The 20,966-nt window shown below is 40.5% G+C and overlaps 1 protein-coding gene across 1 annotated transcript; it reads right to left on the reverse strand.

Moving 5' to 3' along the window:
• Positions 1–9,569: 9,569 nt before the first annotated feature.
• On the reverse strand, positions 9,570–20,465 carry LOC143352677 (neuropeptides capa receptor-like). Its single transcript, XM_076785358.1, has 7 exons — positions 19,964–20,465; positions 18,461–18,902; positions 13,129–13,219; positions 12,007–12,206; positions 11,666–11,917; positions 10,654–10,981; positions 9,570–10,577 (listed from the first exon to the last, which is right to left on the reverse strand). Exons 2-7 carry the CDS (start codon positions 18,738–18,740, stop codon positions 10,334–10,336), a joined length of 1,395 nt encoding a protein of 464 aa, XP_076641473.1. The 5' UTR covers positions 18,741–18,902; positions 19,964–20,465; the 3' UTR covers positions 9,570–10,333.
• Positions 20,466–20,966: the final 501 nt, after the last annotated feature.

Genomic DNA, 20,966 nt, shown 5'->3' on the forward strand with positions numbered 1-20,966 from the left:
CCAACCCCCGGACTTTCAACCCCCTAACCACGACTTAGGCGACCAATAATGTTCACCGAAGCTCAAGGACCAATGCCGTTCAAAATGATCTGCCGGGGACCTCGTGGAAAGGTTAAGAAGCGGGTTCTCCTTTAAATACAACCGTCCGACTGATAAAGTCCACCCTCGAGACTTCTTAGCGCCTTTGCTCCCCGTTGGGGATGAATGAAATTGGACGAGGGGTCTTGGGTGCTTGGAAAAATTAAATTGTCTTGGTGGATGAATGGTCGGTTGTAGATCTAGCGATGTGCTTTATTTGTTCGGTTATTGCCCGCGTTTGTATTAAGTCGAGTCATAAATAGACTTTCAACTTCACGCATTTATGATAAAAATGAATAAGTGCAATTTAATAAAAGAATTACAAGAATTTAAGAACGTCGGTACATTAGTCGCAGCTTATTAAAATTATTAAAAAAAAAAGATTAATAATGAGAGTGAATAATTAATACAAATAATTAATTATAATTAATAATTAATAAAGAAAGAAATTAACAATAATTAATAATTAATAAAGAAGGAAAGTAATGAAGAAGCTTCTGTTAGGCTAGTCGTGAATAATTTGTTTCTAGTGGGGTGTTTTCGTCCTTTTGCTGTTCTTTAACACAGTAGGAGCTTAACTGGGTTAGAAAATGTTATACAATTACAATATTGCTAAAGCAATGCAAATATAATTAAATACGTTTCCATTTATCGCGTAGATCGATCAAAACTGACCCGAAAAACGTAGCAGGGTTGCAAATTAATTTTCGTTCTAATATAGTTACATGTACCGAATTTAATTAACATTTGTATCAACTAAAAGGATTAAAAAAAAGTAATTTCACTGTGTAATGAACTTTAATCTGCTATTTTTGTCTCGGCAACTAAATTAATTTGATTTTACAGAATTTCTTGTTGTAGTGGTACGTTAAATAAAATTATTTCACAGCTTTGTTATTTTTATTAAGCACTGCAATGCAGAGGCTTTTATGATGTAATGGCACGGACAGTTATGTCACATTATTTTTGGACGGAGTAGACACAGCGGCGAATAATCGCGAGCGACATAATTCGAATTTAGAAATGTTTTTAAATAGTCCTGACAATTGTTTGCTCTTCCGTCCTAAAAAGAAATAATCATTATTGTACTAAATATTCCAAATTCCTATTTTCGAGGTTTGTTTCACCTAAATCAAATTTATTTCACCAACCAAAAGATTCTTTCCAAGAGAAATTATGCAGAAATGTGATCTCCGATATCATAAACATTTCTTCTTATTCGCAAATTGTTCAGGTGTCACACAGACAACCGAGTTCGCCCGCAAACTTCCCCATTAAAACGCTTAATGTTTAGCTTCAATTCAAGCAAGCTCCCGCATCAAACTTGGCATAAACAGCCCCATAATCCCATGAACCATTTAATTCTCCTTTTCCCCGGTATATGTATCCTTCGCCAGAAGCAAACGCGAACAGCTAAAATTGAAAATCCAAGAGTTATACTTCGTCCTCAGCATCGCTTTATTATACTTTTAATGAAAGCGATGCTTTCAAACACCCTCGGCGCCAAAGGCCACAGTTAATGAAATACAACCATCAATAAAAGAGTCAGAGCGGAGTCTTATAAAATTTATTCCATTGGCTTTTTCGCACCAGAGGCACGGCTCTTAAATTTAATTTCCATTCTCGGATTAAAAACGGTGTCAGTGATGTTGGGTGATCGATCGTCGACGATCGAAATCCTGCGGGCGCTTTTCCCCTTTCTTTTTTCGCCGTCGCGGCGGTCGCAATAGCAATCGAAGTGGACCGGAGGTTTATTGACTCGACCATTCGACGTCAAAACCACGGGGAATATAGCCGTCCGAACCGAAACGTAACTGTTACATTTCCACGGGAATGTTAACTGTGGTGCGGCCGATCCGCGGACTGTATTACATATTTTTATCGAAATTGCGCGGGCCTGCGGTATCGGAAAAACATCAAAGCAACCGTGAGAGAACTGGCGTTCGGAATGGTTCGTTGGTTGCGCGCGGGAAATTCGCCGTCGAAAAACGATCCTGCGTGCCTCCCCGACGAGCATCGTCTCTTTAAACGTGGATTCAATTAATAAACGGCTCGCCGCCGCTAAACGCCGGGATAATCGTTATTAAAATATCGAGTGAGAGGAATCCGCGTTAAATCATGCGATGCATACCCCGGGCCATTAGGATCGCCGGAAATTCGAAAATAATACCGACAGATTCTGCCACGGAATTATGTATAACTTATTCAATGCCGTCTTGGGAATCCCGCCAGGGAGGACAATCTCGAACGACGCTGCTAAAAGCGTCGGGAACGATTGTACGCGCCAACCCCGATTAATAATATTTCATCTCTTTATTCGCACCGGATAAACCAGAAACGCTGCTATCGTTTTGAGTTCTCATCAGCTCGATTGACGCCAAGAAAATATTAATTTATCGACGAAACTTCTTTTATTTCTAATCGATTTCGCGCGAAGCTTTTAGCAGCATGTTTGTGACGTTTTTCCGAGTAGAATGAGTCCAAACACGGTATCATTCGAAGCACGTTTCGTTGTGCAATTCACGTTTCCGTAGAACCTCGATTATCCGAACCGATAAACGGTTCAATATACTGACATTTATCATACAAATCGGTATGTAATCTAACACTGTAGCCAAGTGTCTGTTCCATTATGTAAACATTCATGTTCCAGATAGTCGAGGTGGGGAGGAGTTCGGATAATCGAGGTTCTACTTTGTCGCGGATTAAACGAGCAAACATGATCCAAATTGTATCGTGTTTGGTGTCGTTTTAATCAGAAAAGTGACGCGAACGTATTGGTACAAGGTCCGTACAAAAATGATTATAAACGAAAACGTTCCGTTTCATTGAACTTGTTGAGATTACGAAAATATTGAAATTTTAAATTCGTTTAAACTCGTTCAGATTTTGTTACATTTGTGCACTGAGTGTCGCAATTTAACAGAGTCAGATTAGCTAATCGCACTATAACGCAAACGTAAAATTCTATAGTTAAGAACCAGTCTTTCTCAGCTGCAGCAATTTTTTAAGAACCAGTTAATAGATTCTGCTGTGCGCAAGTCTTTTATTCGGAATTGATTCGGTCTCGTCCAAATGGTCGGCAAAAAATAACAAACCTCGAATGGGCCGCTAAAGGGTTAAACCAACACGAAGGCATCGATTTATCGGCACTCTTCGACGATCTTCGAGCCTGCAAAGGATCTTCCGGCGTCTAGGGATCCTCCTTTTAATCAAGAACTCCCATTGTGCCGCGTAATCACGAATCGTGTCCCATCCATTGTCTCCGCCCATTCATCTCTAACCGCTATTTGCATACGTTTGCATGATCTCCTCGTTTCGAAAGAATTTCCGAGACGCGCGCAGCATTCCGAGCATTCTCGATAAGATATCAGTCATTGCGTCGTCTCACCTGGTGACACGGTCGATTCTGCATCCGGATGGCACCGCTGGGAAATCGATCTGGAAACTCGAGACTGCTCGCGTGCCTGCCGAGAACCGGCTTTCCCTCGTTAGCGTCGAAATTCTATCCCTGCCGTTGGCCAATCGTAGCGGTGATAGAATAACATCCACTGCTCTTGAACTTCCCCTTCTCGTACCAAGTTGGCGACGTTACGGAGGAACTGCGGAGAAGTCGGATATATGTTTTTGTGTGTGTACGTAAATTAATTTGAGAATTGATTGGGTGCAGATTGTCAGTATCAATACATTTATGATAGAAATGACTAGGTGTAATTTTAAGCGGTAAAAACATTAGAAGAATTTAAAAATACTGTTATATTATTTTCAACCTATTAAACATATCAAGAAAGAAAATACATTTCCATTTCACTCCGGTTTGCTGCAATTCAGGCAAAACATTTCAATTTTCCATAAAGACCCGCTGTCTACTCCTGAATTGAGCGACGTTATAGAGGAGGAACGATAGCCAAGTTCTGTTAGATTAATCGGTAGACTGCGGATCTTCATGCAAAATAAAAATTGTCTAAATTAAACAATACCTGACACACCTGTCATTCTTCCTCTCGATTCTCATAAATTCTCATCTCGATCATCCACCGAGGCCATCAGAAGCCCCAAGATTCAAAGATCCCAGACTTCAGTCCACCTAACAGGGTCAAAGATTGAGTTAGATGAAAGGACCTCTATCTTCCGAACACCAAGGTATACGAAATTACAATTTTGTGTGCGATACCTGTCATCCTTCCTCTCGAACCCCATAAAGTTTCGTCTCGATCCTCCGTCGAGATCCTTGAAAAGATCGCCCTCGACGATCACTCGGTAACAAGTTTGGTCGACTCGTCATTGCCATCTCGTTCGCCAACGCTGAACCGTATCGCATACTCTCTGGGTCGCGGTGTCAAGGTTTTCCGTAGCAGATACTCGGCGATCTCTCCGCGGGTGTACAAAGCATACTCGATCGCTTGTCTGGGCAGATGAGTCTGGTGGAACGAGCAAAGTGGATCATACTCGTCGTACTTGGGATCCGGATCATGCATCGGCTCCGCGTACGAGTCCAGGATTAATATCAGCGTGCCGAGCGTGAAAATGTAGAGGAAGAACTGAAAAGTATTTCACCCTTTGCTATAGTCACCGGGCTCTGCTGTCGCATCCGTGGAATATCAATTCGAAAAGTTTGATCTATTATCACCGGTGTTGAATTCGATTCGGAGAGAAGAGGATCGCGGGAGAGTTCGTGACGAAAACGAGCCATCTCGTTCATTTAATGGAACGCCCCGCGGTGAATGTTTTGCTTCCTGTATTCCCGTTAGTCGACGGAACGTAACGTTCGCGAACTTCGCGCGAAACGAAATCGAAACTTCGAACAATGCGCTAACAGATACGGTGGATAAACAGACGACTAAATATTCGCAAGTACTCCCTGGCTCGATTGGGAACGTCTTTCGAGATCCTGGAAGTAGGGGCGTTATTATTTAAAAATGTTCAATTGGCTCTGTTATCAACCATGTTTGCATTCAGTTTTCCTCAAGCTGATCGCTAATCACATGGAATAAAATTAGAATTATTTTTCTGGGAGTTGGTAGTGTGCCATCAACTTTCACGCCGTGCGGAGCACAAGAAAGAAAAACTGGAAAACCCATTTCCCATTTAAAGTTTGCAAAGCTTTTGATTGATCGATTGAGAAGTGATTTCAAACTTTTACGGGAGTGTCCTTCTACATCTACAGACAAAGGTAAATTACATATTATTCATGCAGAACAAGAAAAAGTGTATCGTGTGTATTCAAATAGAGGAACTTCAGTGATGAAAAACGACAAATAAATTGTTACAGTAGTATTTGTTGTAACCCACGTTGCATATCGAAAATTGATTCCAACATTACCACTGAAAATCACTGTTTCAGTGTCGCATAATTTCGAAGAATAAACGAAACCTTTCGCGGTAGATCGACATTAAAAATCGAACTAAAAATAGTGACTATTTCTTTAGAGGATCTAAATTGTTTCAATTGCATCGTTTTCGTCACGAGCTCCTGGATCCTAACGCCAAGCATTAAGATCCAGGGCCGGATCTTTCTCGCAAAAATTTTGTCCAACTATGAGACACGGACTGCCATGCGATAAGACAGTGCCCAAACACATGAACGTGGACAAAAACGGAAACTTTCGGCCAAAAGACCGTTCTCTTTCGAGATTCCAAGTTTCCCGGGCTTTTACCTTCGACGTCTTCTGACCGAGCATCGACATAATAACGTTTCTTCGTTTTTGTCCTAATTCAGTCTACGAGGAAGCTTTTAGGCGATAAGCAGTGGATTAGAAAATGTTGGGCTCTGAAAAGGAAACGAGGAAAAATCAATAGCCGCGAGAACTAGTGGGCACCGACGAAATCCGGGAGCTGTGAATGTTTGCCCGAGGCAAAGGTACAGTGATTTCTCTATATATGTCGCCAAAGCCTGGATGATAAACGTCGCAGAATTATCCCCACTACCGCGGGGTATACGGGTCTAAGGGTCAGATTATACTAGGTAGGTCAGACGCTGAGGCTGTATAAACGCTAGATACAAAAACGGGGTAACGAAATTTTGCCGACAGAATTACACGACGCTGTCAAGACCCGTGTCGTTGACATATATCGAGAATTCACTGTGTTACCCATTGCAGAGCCTTCTCTCCTGTTAATTGCCGGAAAACTGTTTGCAGGATGATCGAAAGAATGCATCGATAAACCCAGCATAGAGCTTGGATCGCGATGACGGTAATCGATTCCGCGAGACAATTTAGAGACTCCAGAACGAGCACTAGCATTCTCGCATGCTTCGGATGGTTTTGCTAACATTCTCGGACGGGGTGAAATATTGTCGTCGGGGGATTAGAAGCACAGGTTAATTTAGGTTACATCGTACATCCTCGAACAAAGAAACCGCCTGCACCCGCCTGTATTCGTTTGTTTCATTGAAAAATTGTTGTATACGTACACTCGGAGTCTATAGAATATAGTAACATGAAAATCTCTATGAGGAACAGTCGCGTTCCAGTTCCGACATAACGAGGCCTTTATTAAGAGACATAGAATCTCTGCCGGCTTTTTAAATTGCTCCGTTAAAATGTAAATTTGTACAAAAACCAGCGAAATAGCTTGAAGTACGAATTTCACGTTCATTAAAAAGGAACCAGCGCCTGCCACTGATTTTATTAATTCATTTCTCTGGTGACTGGTTCGGGGAAAGTCCGGTCTTGACAGTGTTGGATCGGCTACTTATTAATCAGTGTTAATGAAAAATTTGGTGAAGGAAGAGAAAACATCGAAATTCCAATCACCGTTGTCGGAGTCGAATTAGAACCAAATAAAAATTTCATTGTACAGCTTGGGTTGAGCTAGAACCAAATAGAAATATGATTCTGCTACTAGGGTTGAATTAGAACCAAATGAACATTTCATTGCACTACTAGGATTGAACTAGAACCAAGTAAAAATTTCATAGCACTACTAGGGTAGAATTAGTACCAAATAAAAATTTGTTTGTATTGCTAGGATTGAATTAAAACCAAATAAAAATTGCATTGTACTGCTAGGGTTGAACTAGAACCAAATAAAAATTTCATTTGACTATTAGGGTATAATTAGTACCAAATAAAAATTTGTTTGTATTGCTAGGATTGAATTAGAACCAAATAAAAATTTCATTGTACTGCTAGGGTTGAATTAGAACCAAATAAAAATTTCATTGTACTACTAGGGTTGAATTAGAACCAAATAAAAATTTCATTGTACTACTAGGGTTGAATTAGAACTAAGTAAAAATTTCATTGTACTATTAGGGTTGAATTAGAATAAAAAACGGTTAGAAATTCGACTAAATTGCATTAAATTTCATGTTGTACTGAAATTACTGCCCGAAATAAATGCATAAAATGCGCACCCAAACCACTCCATCAATCTAGACCAACAAAAATATATAAAGAATGATATTCACAATTTCTGCAACGTCGAAAACAATCATATTTCGCGACTCCAGTGTTAAAGATTGCAAGCAACACTCGAGCCGTCGCAGCATACAAACTTTCGACATTGTCGCGTAGCCGGCCCGATTCTATCGTCTTTCCTCGAAGTAAGCTCATTAAGAAGTTCGAATCCTTCGTCAATCGAACCGGGAAGAACTCGTCTCGGGAAGCAATTGCAGTCCTTGGACCCGATGAAAAATCTCGCCGAGGGAGAGAGGAGGACAAAAAATTGGGAAAAATTGGTTGTCGGCGTGGGAAACTGGCGTGCAGCTCTCGCCAGTTTCGCGTTCGCAGTTTCCGCCGCCAATTTAATCATCCCTCCTACTTTTAATAATTTCGAGCATGACGCGCCATAAAGCACCGTGCGCTGTCTGTCCTTTTCGCATGCTGTCACTCGGCTCTGACGAATTTTTCAAGCAAGCCTTGACGAACCGCGTGTGATCTCTAATATCAAATTGGTTAGCAGGACGAAACGAGACAAACGGATACGGAAAAACGGGGCCGAAACTTGCTCGAACGGACGCGAATTATTTAAACACGAATTCCAGAACAGCCTAAATTACGGGGGAGCGCGAAATCGAACACGAATCGAAAATACATTGAATCGACGTACTCATAGCAAAATAAAATGTACATGCACCAAAGTATATTGTGTAGAATTACTTTATCATTAATAGACTGCGGGATTTTATGCATTTATGATAAAAGAGAAATATCAAACTGTGAAGACGTCAGAAGAATTTAAGAATATTGCTACATTCTCTTCGTTTGACAAAAATTATGAAAACAAGAAATACGTTTTCATTTAACTATTATTTTTAGTCCCTTAAAATTCTTCAGAGAATATACAAACGGTTATGTTGTCGCTGTATCTTGCAATTCACTTGCAGACAATTTTTATTTTGCATTAAAATCCGCAGTCCATTAATTTACTATCGCGTGACCGGCGTTCGGTCACGAATGGGCTCGAACTCGAATTATTTATCCGCGAATCGGGACGTGAAGTTCGTCGATTCTTTTCGCGTCCCCGACGTCGTGCATTTATTCGCGATCTTTTATTTATTCCTCGGTCGATTCGCTCCCGATAAATGTACGATATGAAATTACGTTGACGCGAGTATACTCGTGGCACTCTCGACAGGTAGTTCATTTTTCCCCGGGGAAAATAGAGGCACGTGGTACACGACAGAATGTCGCGGACATTCCTTTACGTCACGTTTCATCGGAAATACTTAACGCTTTATCTGCCGACGATGACTTAACAGTCTTTTGCAAATGGAATATTCTTCTTCGAGTATCTCGAGACAATCTTTATCTTGCATTATCTTCTCTACGAACGTCACTTGCTGACAAAACTCTATCTCCCACCTCATCGTCACAGTTTTATCCTCACCCTTTCACAAAGCATTTGATGTCACTCCTTTTCCTCTTAAGTCTCCTGACATCGTTTATTTTACAACAAATGCAATATATAACACTGTTCCCGAAATCTTGCGACAGTTTATCTCCCTCTTTAGAGTCCCACTTTTACCCTCGCCATTTTTCAGGACTTCCAATTGCATCTTTCTTTTAGGTCTCGCCACATCGTCTAATTTCCAGTCAGTGGAACGCAACAATCTATTTCCAAAATTCTGCGACGCTAAGGAGGAAAACACTTTGTCCCCCTCCTTAGCGTCGTATTTTTATCCTTGCCGTTTCACAGAACGTTCAATGGTAGCTTCTTTTAGATCTCGCAACATCGTCGAATCTCCAACAAGTACAACGTAACGTAGTCTCGAAAGTCGCGCGACGTTAACGGGGGAAACGGTATTTCAAGATTCTTTAATCTCGAAGAATAAGCTCACTGTTCCTTTTTGCGGAACTCCGTACTCGAGGATGCATCCACGGGGATGCAAGTTTTCTGTAATCGAGCAAAGAACGCAATTTTCTTAACGCGATGCATATTGCGCCATAAAGGCTCGCGAGATAGCAACACGCGTCGCATAACCGGCGGAACGCAAAACGAAGAGGAGGATCGCACGGCGACTAATTGACTGCCGTTGGTATTTTTCGCATGCTCGTCGTTCGGCATTTTTATTAAACAACGTGAATCTTCTATGATACAACGACATCGGAACCGATCAAAATCGGCTCAACAACGAGACGACCGTAGTGACACATTGTCAGAGAATAAATAACAATCGATTCATTTACAACTAGTATTTACAGCAGTTCTGGACTGGAGGGGAATTCGCCGGGGTCGAACAAAATCGGTGAAACAGTGCTGATTATTCACATGGTCGTGTCTGCTGTATAAAATGTAAAAGCATTCTGTGAATTGCTGTTCCTGGAAAGAACTTATTATTTTCTTCTTAACTTCAATAACTTACGTATTAAAAATACGTTGGTTTGTAATACGTAATTTTACACTGTAAAAAGATTATTTTTCTCAAGTGGTACCAAGCAAAACTATTCAACTCTTCAATTTCTAATCTTTTATGGAGAAGATAGGCACGTTGTGCTCATTGGAAAATGAAATAAAAAAAGTTCTAGTCCACGAAAGGTTGAAAATCTTGTACTGAACACTGTTAAACAATATCAGAAAGTAGTAGTAGTTCTGTTGTTAAAAGAATTCAAACTGTATCAACAACCAGTGACACAGTGCTCTAATAAAAAATTGTCTTAACAGACCAGGTGTAATCGTTAATTAGTCCAGCCCCCAAGAATCGCCCTCTCAATCGCTTAATTTACAATGACTATTTACAACGCCGATCCAACGAGTGATCGAGCAAATAACAAAACAGTTCCAGAATTTGATACAAGATTCATCTAGATCACAGATTGCTGCTCGCAGTAGAGGCAGACTCTTCCGCAGTCCTCTTCGGCACAACGCTCTTGTTGCCGGCCTGTTCCCCCGCAACAGAGTGCGTTCGATCAAGAAGCGGTTTCGACGTGGAGTCTTGCTTCTTCAGGCTGTAAGATTTACGAGAAGCATTATCGTTCACGTTCCCGTCCCTCACCACGCTCTCCCTACTCGCCCCGAATCGAAACATTTCTTTCGCCTGGCTGATGGTGTACCTGCGCAAAAATCATCCAATTATTCACAGTACTCCCTCACTCGTGCGAACCCCCGACTGTATCGAGTTTCCACAACCTGACAGACTTCTTGAAGTTCGAGCCCCGTGGTAGTCCTCGAGGATTCCCTTCGGACACCTGCGACGATACTCTAGCCTGCCAGCTCCTTCGAAGAGATTTCCTAAACCCGCAGCAGACAGTCTGCTTAAACGCCTGGCGGTACTTCATGCTCATCAAATTATACACAATCGGATTCACCGTGGTGCTGAAGTAGTACAGACATCCGCCCAGGACGTACAACCACTCGTTCAAGTCCGGATAATAATCCGAGTCCTGGCCGTACACGTAGAGCAGTCTTTGCGCGTGGAACGGGGCCCAGCAGAAGAAGAACATGATCACCACCACACCTGCAACGACCGGTCGCGTTAATCATTTGTTATTATCGTGGGAACGCTACAATTGTTTACATGCTTGCAGCTGAGGGTAGTTCTTGGGTGTTTACAGGAGACAGCGGATTTCTGAGTAAAAAGTGTCGGTATTGAGCGGAAAATACGGGAGCTATATCAAACATTTCTCTACTGTTGTTTAAACATTTTAATTAGTTGAAATAGTAAGACGGTAATTCTTAAGTACTGAAAAATTTTTTTTACTGTTGCAATTTACTATAGCGATTTTGTGCATTTTTGACAAAAGTGGATAGATTCAATTTATAATACTACAGAGATTAAGAAAGAGTTTAAAAACATCGGGGCATTATCTTAAGCCTATTCAAATTCTTAAAAGACAATTTTTATTTCGCATAAAGCAATTTTCATCCATCCAATCGATTTGTTAACGTTGAAGTCAACTAGATTCTAGTGCGAGGGAAGAACTTTATTATCGGGTAACTAATAATTGCCATTAATAACGCTGATCGTTTCTACGAATGAAACAGATGGAGCTTGTGTGAAACGCAGAAAATTCGCGTGGCCATCAGCGTGTGGAAGTAGTCATTTTTCATGTGGGATGTTGTTCGTCGATGAGCAGAAGAGGATCGTGGTTGGAGAGAGACGGGAATGGATGACGAATGAACAAATTAAGCTTCGTTTTACTCAGCATTCTGACGACTGATCTCCGGTATTGAGTCTGTTTGGATTTTCCGTGGATCGCGCTATGCACCACTGTATTCAGTGTATCCTGCGTGCTGCTCCTAATCTTCAAGCCCATTCTTGTGTAAACCACCAAGATCACTAGCATCGGTATCGTGAAGAATATGATGCTGCTCAGCTCGTAGAGAGGGAAGTTTGGCATATTCGGTAGGATCATTGCGCAGATCGCCGAGTCGGTCGAATAGTTTCCCGAACCTGCACCGTGGAAAATGTTTTTCAAAATGTTTACAAGCATACTTGGCAGCTCTAGTTACATCGTAACATAGAGAGGAGTTGTAGCTCACCTGGCGGGTACTCGACCAGATTGACTTCCGTGAAAATCGGGAACGGTATCGCGCAGACCAACGCAATCGTCCAGGAAACCAAGATGAAACGAATCGGTCTCTTCAGACCGCTCATCGTGTACACGCGGAGAGGGTGACAAATGGCCAAATATCTTTCCATGGAGAAGGCCACTATCGTGAGCACTGACACGTAAGACGACCTGCGGAATCAAACCCATCCGTAAAAATCCCAGTGGATTAGGACGACTACGGTCAGACCAAGCAAGATCCTCTACGTACGTGGTCGTTCAAAAAATAATATTAAATGCATCAGTGCACTTATGCATATCGGCTATCAGCATATTAATTCATGTATACTCATACAAATTCATTGAAAATATGATACTCTTATCAAATCCACAGGAACACGTGCCAATAGACTGCGGATCTCTATACAAAATAAAAATTTTCAAAAATTCCGGGATTAACTCTTTCTTCAATAATTTCAGTGAGTTGAAAATAATGTACGCATATTCTTAAATGCTCTCGATCTTGACTCTGCTTTCAATGTCATCTCATTTTTATCATAAATGCATAAAATCCGCAGTCTACGTATTAAATCATAATCTTGCCCCATAATTTCGAACAGAATCTACTAAATATATGACAATTAACCTCCACTAAATTAAAACGAGACTCCACTTTTTTAGAATTTATATTTTATTTTACTTATTTATTAATTTTTTGATTTATATATATAAATTCTTATTTATTATGTAAACATATATATATAATAGATAAGAATTTTTGAAGAGGAACAATTTCATTCAGATAAAGTGGTTCCATTTAATCAGTGTGGAAGAAATCATAGGGCAAAGGGTTAAAGATAATTCTTCGACACGCCGATCTCGAAGTAACAGAAAGCAATACATCAATCTTCCAGGTAGCTTATCCCGCTGTCCTCCTCCATCATCTCACACACTTTTCTTCCAGTTACGGCATCGCGATACATAAAATATGAAACTTTAGGAAGTAAGTGGAGTTTACATTGTTAACCGATCAACGGCAGAAGAACAGCGGGATATTTCGCAAGCGACGGGTACAAGGAGATCTTCCTTGGCTTCTCAGGATTAATATTCTTACAACTCCGACACGTATGCCCTGATCTTGCATAGAGCGGTACCCAGCGTCCACGGATACTGTTGCCAAGCGTTGTTCAGCTCGTGTGGTAATCCTGAAAGTCGAACAAGATCCCGATAGTGATCGATCCGTTCGGATTATGATCGATCGACACGGGTATTCCATTTGTACGAGTGTTCATCGGCAGCCACCGACTATTTCCCGGCGGCTGTTTTCTACAACGTGTTATCTGTGATTTATTTCCACGACGCGCGCGATTGACGTCAGGTATCTTTGCGAGGGGACAAGAGCCGAACAACTCAAAGCCGAGCCGAGATACACAGACGCGTTTTCCCGAAAACAGATTTACGACGGACTTGCCCTAAGCTCGCCGGATAATTAACACGCGAACGTCACCGTGTTCCGCGAGCAAACCTGACGAGAAATTGCGCACGCAACGCGTATTTTACAGAGACACAGCTCTCAACTGGAAAGCCTGGGAAGGACCCTAGAAAATTAGACAATAAGTAAAAATAATGTAATAGGGAGGAGAAAACTCGGAACTGGTCGCCTGTGATTGCAAAATTACTTTTGCTGCCATTTCTTACTTCCTGTTTCAGGTTACAATAAATCATTTACTGAGCCAAACGCTGTGCAAAATTAAAGGAGTACTGTAGCATTTAAAAATGAACGTGTAATAAATGTTCCACCCACAGATAAAATATTTTCATATTTTTCACCTGATAAAATAGAGGGGCAAGTAGAAAATGATATCTGAAGGAGATCGCATCGTGTTAAGAAGCTCCGGTTCGGATTTCCACGAATGGCAAATGAAATCACCTAAATGGAACAAACCTAAACACCTGTAAGATTTCGCGTCCGACCGGTTCCTTTGATTGCCACGAGCTTGCGCGTGGAACAAATTTCGAGGAATTGAAGTGAAATGGAATTTGTCGATGTTTTCGGTAAATCGGAAACGAAGTGAATCTGTATCGAATTTTATTAAATGCCGGTAAGCGCATATATTTTTGCAATTGCATTACGAGAATCGCGTAATGATTTCCATCGGACAAAGGAATTCATACACATAATAACTCGTGCGATTCAATCGCATCGGACGAACACTTTTTCTTTTCTCTGACGATAAAACGTGAGCGACTCGTTCGGGAACCCGAGTCGATTTCCGATGAAAAAATTTAATGGAACCAACAGATGACCCATTTCGTTTGTCCCTTGTTCCCTCCGAGGAGAAATGAACGTCTACGTTTATTACCATGTTACGAACGATGTTCGATATCGGTATCGCGAATTTCTGATCGTTATGGATGTGCTTGAACGACCCGTGGCTTATCTGGCAAACTATACGATTTCGATCGATTTGTGGCTGTCGATAATGCAGCCCGATCGATGTTTGAAGAATGTCTGCGAATAGTTTTTCAAAGGATTTTTGCGGGCAAACTATTTTTACACTACAAATTATTGTAAAAACACTAAATTTCATACATCTTTTTACGGCATCTTCGAACGCAGCTGATGATAATTAGACGGTGGACTTTATGCGTTTATCAGAAAAATGAGTCGCTGTTTGAAACACAAGAATGCAGACGACGTAATAAACAAGTTATCTGTTATGTTCCGTATTTCTGGAATTTTTATGAGAGAAATGTTACATGTAAGAAATTCTTCCTAAAGGATTCTCATGAAACAGATACTTTAGAATGTTTATTGAAATGCTTCCGTGAGCTATTTTCATAAATATTACAAATAATGAATACAGTGGAAAAATTGAAAAATACTGTGAAACATGTTAATAAAGAAAATAAATTTCTATTTCATTCCAGTTTGTTGCAACACAGGTAGAAAATTTTTATTTTGTGAAAATTGTTCAATTTTACATTACACAAATTCCACTCAGTATAAATCGGTTTCTTTCAAGAACTTTTCTTTATCTGTTCTCATCGCAACTTATAATCTGATAACATTTTTTTAAAAAAGTTCCACGTGCCGTAATTGAAACGGAACCCATTAAGAAGTTCTGTAACTCTTTTCATTTCATTCGATTTAATAAAATGATTAAAGGAGGAAAGAAAGAATTTTGCATATCCGCAGTCTAATGACAACGATTGTGTACCATCTAGCAATGAAAAATTGTAGTAATACGTTCCAATTTTCGTAGTAAGTGTAGCCAAATCTGAGGGGCATCCAGCGGTATTTGATAACTGCGAATCGAAATTTGATAGCTCACGAAGATAAGGAGGCTTGTCTAAAAGAATCTTTAGATAACAATTATGCTTTGTAGATTCCCTAACGAGCTAAACAGGAAGCAAAGGTGTTACCACTGTTTTGCGCGTTAACGCGTTGACTGCCACTTTTACATTTCACTAATGGAACTGCTTGTATAAAATTAAAAGTCAATTATTGCCAATTCATCCCGAATAATTAATCTTCGGTAAGTATGACGATCAGAGCATTCGAATTTTGTGATATTCATCAAATGTTTCAATTAATATTTCAGTTCAATTAATCGACGTCGCACGACAGCTCGGTTTTCTATCAGGTTGATCATCGTCGTGAATCTTGACGTCACAGTTTTCCTCTGATTAAATAGATTGTTCTAATTTTATGCAATTCTGTGATCGGCGAGTCAATTTTTTCTCGTTAGCGTCTTGTTTCTATCCCCCAACCATTCCACAACATCCCATAGCACCAATCTTTGTTTCTGAAAGGTAATCAAGTGGCCAACCAATGGAAAACAGTCTTTCCTACTCGATAGTCGTTCACAGTGTCCCTTGAATACGACACTAACAAGGAAGAACTATATTTAGCAGCACATATGATTGTTGAGTACAGGCTGACAGCAAACCCAAAAATCGAAGACAAACTTTCGCGAATTATGTTTATCAGTCCCCATGATTACTCTGCGTGAGTTCTGATCTTCTACTCCAATATTTAAGAAACGAAACGTCAGCAATTTACGTAAACGACACGCACGAGCGTTTACGTTGGACGAGCGTTTACATTCGGATGAAAGTATTAGGTCATTCCGTAAGGCGTGTCGCTTTTTATTTAAGTTCGCGTAAATAAACGTCAATATTTAGCTTACGCTACACAGATTTTTATAAATACTGCTCCTCACGTTCTTACGAATCCTTTTGTTAAATGTACATTCAAAACATCTAGAACAATATTATCCATATAGAAAAGAAGCCAACGAATGAGTATTAAAAATTATTTTAATTCTCCTTCTGTCTCAACGAATTCTCTTGTCAATCTAAAATGTGTACTCGAAGCACTTAGACTGATATCTTCTATTTTAAAATAAAAAATCAAAGATTGGATGCTAAAATGTTAATATCTAGCGTTGTATGCGAATTTAAACAATTAAACACGTTGTTAAAAATATTTGTGACGTGGAAAATATGTTTGTAACATGAGAAAGTGACAAAGGTGTCAACAAAGGAGCCAAGAATGTTTTAACTGTGACGCTTGTCGCAAAAATTAATGTCACTGAATATCAATTTATCAATGCTGAAATGGACTAGATAGTAGTGCAAGGTGAGCACCTCGTTATCAAGTAACTACCAATTGCTATTAATACCCCTGATCGGTTCAGAGAATGAAACAGACGAAACTTGTTCGAGACGCACAAAATTCTCGTGACAATGCGTCGCTATATCAATCATTGAACGCGAATGTGATTATTAAAGCTATTGCGCTTGAAGCTGGAAAGAACGGCAAGATTTATGATTTAACACTTTCGAGGACAATCGACTCGCTCCAACAAAAAAAAAATCAGTTTGACTCATCCGGCGGTTAGAGCACGCAACTTCTAGCCCGCGGAAAGTAACGCAAATAGCAACGACAACCGACAAACAGCCCACTGTGCAGATAACAATCGCTAATGTACACACCGTGGCGAGATTAATTTAAAACCCTTATCGTCGAGCCTCGTTGGAAAAGTGCCGAGAGAAACGCGATCTCCAGGACCTCTCTACAGGAGGATCCTTTTTATCCGTTCTATAAATACATAATTCATTTCGCACCCGTTGAAACCCCCCTCCTTGAATATCCATGAACCCATTTTCTCTCTCTCTCTCTCTCTCTCTTATCGTTTCTTGAATGTACATTCTCAATGAAGAAATTTAGAGATACGTAATGGAATATTTGATCCCTTTTGTTGCCCGACACTCAACGGAAAACTGCGTCCTCGTGGAACAACTTCAATTCCAAGAGATGCGTCGTATTCCCGGCCACTCCAATTTTTACCGTCATCACGACAGCCTATTATCAACTGTAAAAATACTCGGTCGCTCGTTCTCTCAATTGAAATGTTGTTACCGTTTTAATGAACCCCTCGACAGGACAGTGATTTAGGGGCAGAAATGTAAATCCAATTCGCTTATCGATTCCCCCCTGGGTCTGTTCAACGAGCACTAATACCCGCACAATGTACTCGTTTTCCCTCGATTAAGTCCGTCGGGTTTCATTATCTCCGGTTTTCTTCGTGAATCGCAATAAAAGCGCATATGCCACCGGAAATTTCGTTCGGGTACGACAGTCGACGCAAACGCGACCAAAATGGACGGGGGAACGATCAAACTTAATCAAGAGAACCATTTCGTTCCTCTTTTCAAACAAACCAGCTCTGATTCGAGACCCGAGCTCGAAATGCTATTGCGTTTTTAAAAAAATTCTCCTCGTCGAGGAATTTTTATGGAAATATTTAGGAACCTCTTTAACATGTTGATTGCCGCGTGAGTTTTCTGTGTATTTTCACAAGTTTTGTCTGTTTTATTCGCACGAACGATCAGAGGTATTAATAATTATTAGTTACTTGGTAATGAAGTTTGCATCTTTTACTAAGTTTGTGACCAGTACCGGTCACCGGTGATCACTATAGCGGTCAATGTGTTAACACTTTCCGTGCCAATTCGGTAGCCCCAAAAGTTCCATAAAATCAAAGTAACTTAACGAAGTAGAAATTGAAATATTAAGACGTGCGATGCAGAGTACTCCTTCAACATTCTTGCATTTTTCAAACTCCAATTACTGCACTGACTATATTAGCGCAAAAGTTGATTTTTAGATTCGGACAACTAACTCCGTCTAATTAATCAACTCCGTAGTGAACGCTCTGTGGAAACGAGTTGGTTTAGAATATTTGTTGAAAATGTTCTGTAAAATATATGTGGTTCGAACTGTGGACATTATGCTCTTGGACAATTATTAATTGTTTCAGAAATCGAATGTAGAGTTGTACGTATTCGGATATTGACGTAATACAGTGTAAACCAGAAATAGATGGGGACCATGAAAGAATTTTTCATCTAAGGATGTTTCACAATGGCGAACTCACCCAGCACAAGTAGAATGAGATCAGAAACGGCTAGATTGAGCAAATAGTAGTTCGTGGCAGTCTGCATCGAAGGATTCCTCAGGATCACGGTACACGTAGCAACATTCCCGAAAATCCCGGTGACGAAGATCGTCACATAAGCGATCGTCAAAGGCACCACCATCTGCATCGGCAAATACTTCGGACCCAGTACCTTGGCCAAGTACTCTACCTCCGTTAGGTTCTCCAGGTCCCAGTCCCTCCAGAAATCGTGCAGATAGTTCTCGTTTGACGTCTCCATTATAGTGATTCCTCGTAGATTCTACGACAAGCGGAATTTGCGAGCTGGATCTGCGTTGAACATTTACGATGAGATCCCCTTGTGTTTGTAAATATCGGTTCTTGAAGAAAACAGTGCGTTCGGAGGAGTCAACGATCTGTTATTAGAATGCACACTCGATATCTGTGGATAAGAAAGAAGCATAGTAAATAGACAAAGCATAGACGATCGAATCAATCAATCTATGATCAGCAGACTGCCGAGTTTTATGCATTTATAACAAAAACGAGGAGCTGCGATTCAACACTAAACTTACCACGGCCACGTGACCGGTTTTTTATTTTACAATTACTGAAATTATAGAAATACCTTCGTGGGAAATTGTTGAAGCACACACTTCCATCAAAATGACGCCGAATCGGAATAAATTCAATCCTGTCATTTTTAGAAAGCAGTACGCATCATTCACTTTTAGTAGTTGGCAGGTTTAGTGTTAAGACAGTAAAAAGATTAAAAGAATTTAAGAGCATCCATTCATTATTTACAACTTTTTGAAACGATTGAAGAAACTTGAACTTTTCTGGTTCCTGTCTCTAGCAATTGATGCTGTATAAAGACCCGCACTCTAGTGATCAGTCATCGATCACTGTTGAAACTATTGACACAGCTTCAGTTAGGCGCTGACCTTTAAAGTTCAATCAGGAAGAACAATGATCTTCGTGAAGTAAGAAATATTTAGCTGAAAGAGTGAAAAACGTAGAAAATATCTTTGGAAGAAATCGCAGCAGGTAAACAAAGCATGGTATCTAAGTGGCTCGCGATAACATCAAGCAAATGGTTGATCGATTGTCCACCAATCGAATCATTCGATCTTCTAAAATTAACTTGATGTTGCATCGGCAACAACAACGTTCTTCATGAGTAAACTGCGGATTTTAGATAAAAATAAAAAGATACAATTCAAAAAAATAGACAGACTAAAAGAATTCAAGACTGTCAATCCATTGGATTCAACTTATTAAAATTAGAAAAGGAAGAATAAAACTTCTGGTTAGATTCTGCTCGTTGCAGCTGCTGCCAATCATTTTTATTTTGCATAAAAATCCGCAATTTCATAATTATACATTTCCCTGGGAGATTCAATAGGGTCTCTTTTACAGCATCAACTGATTTCAGAGGAACCAGTGCAACGAAGAACAAAATCTCCTCTGGATCAAGAAATATAGCTTTCTGAATGAACGTACATTTTCGTTTTAACCTTTCACTCCATCCCGAAAACGTTTCTCGGTCTAAGAAAATTGAAATGTTAGCTGCAGCTCAGCGACCGACTTCCGGTCGCCGTTCCCCAACAAGTCCTCGCCCTCTTCCTCTGCGTCTGGATCCTCATTCTTGTATTGGCTAAGGTAGAGTTGGAATAGCTCTTTATTCGAAGAACAAAGAGACACGGTTATCGAATCGATCGCTGTCAAAAGGAACACCGTACCCACGAAATATCACGGATTCCTGGAGATATCGGTCCGATTCCCGGTGCCCGATGGTAGCACATGCACCCGTCGCGTCGTGATGTACAATAAAACGCGAGATAGAATTCGATCGGGGAATTTCCGTCGCGAGACGAACTATCGTTCTTCGAGCACTCTGACAGACCTTCGTCGAGGTACGAACGGAACCAAAATAAACAGACGATGACGAAGAGAAGGTTGAAATTGACGATTCGGCGCCGCTTTCGGTAGCTACCGATCTGCGCGACTGAACGCAATACTCTCGGCGATACCTTCAGACACCTGTCGCCGCGACAACAACCTTGTCCTCCTCCTGATTTCGCTGATAACGGAATCAGTCTAACGAGCCTGAGTTCGATTGCGTTAGGACCCGCGGTGCAGCCGATCGTTTCGCTAACCGATGTTGCACCCCCGAGAATGCACCTCCTTGAATGCGAGATCTTGTGCAAACTGGAGGACTCCGTTCTCAGGACAAAGCACAACTCGAATAACAATAGTTGCTTCTTCGCAACACACCGGAAGTCTATTAAAACGCTTTTTCCTGGCTTTATGTCCAAGAGAAGCTTAATCGTTTTCTTTATTTTAGGGCATTATGACTTACTAATTAAAATACAATTGTTTGTTTGACAATGAAACTGACAATATACAGAGCATTTAGAACAGATCACCTAGATTGCTGATGATCTTCGAGGTGGTCAGTTACTTACTATCAATAAATATTTCATTTTTAACATGTAAATCACCA

This window comes from Halictus rubicundus, chromosome 3 (assembly GCF_050948215.1).
Source record: "Halictus rubicundus isolate RS-2024b chromosome 3, iyHalRubi1_principal, whole genome shotgun sequence".
Classification (NCBI taxonomy): Eukaryota; Metazoa; Arthropoda; class Insecta; order Hymenoptera; family Halictidae; genus Halictus; species Halictus rubicundus.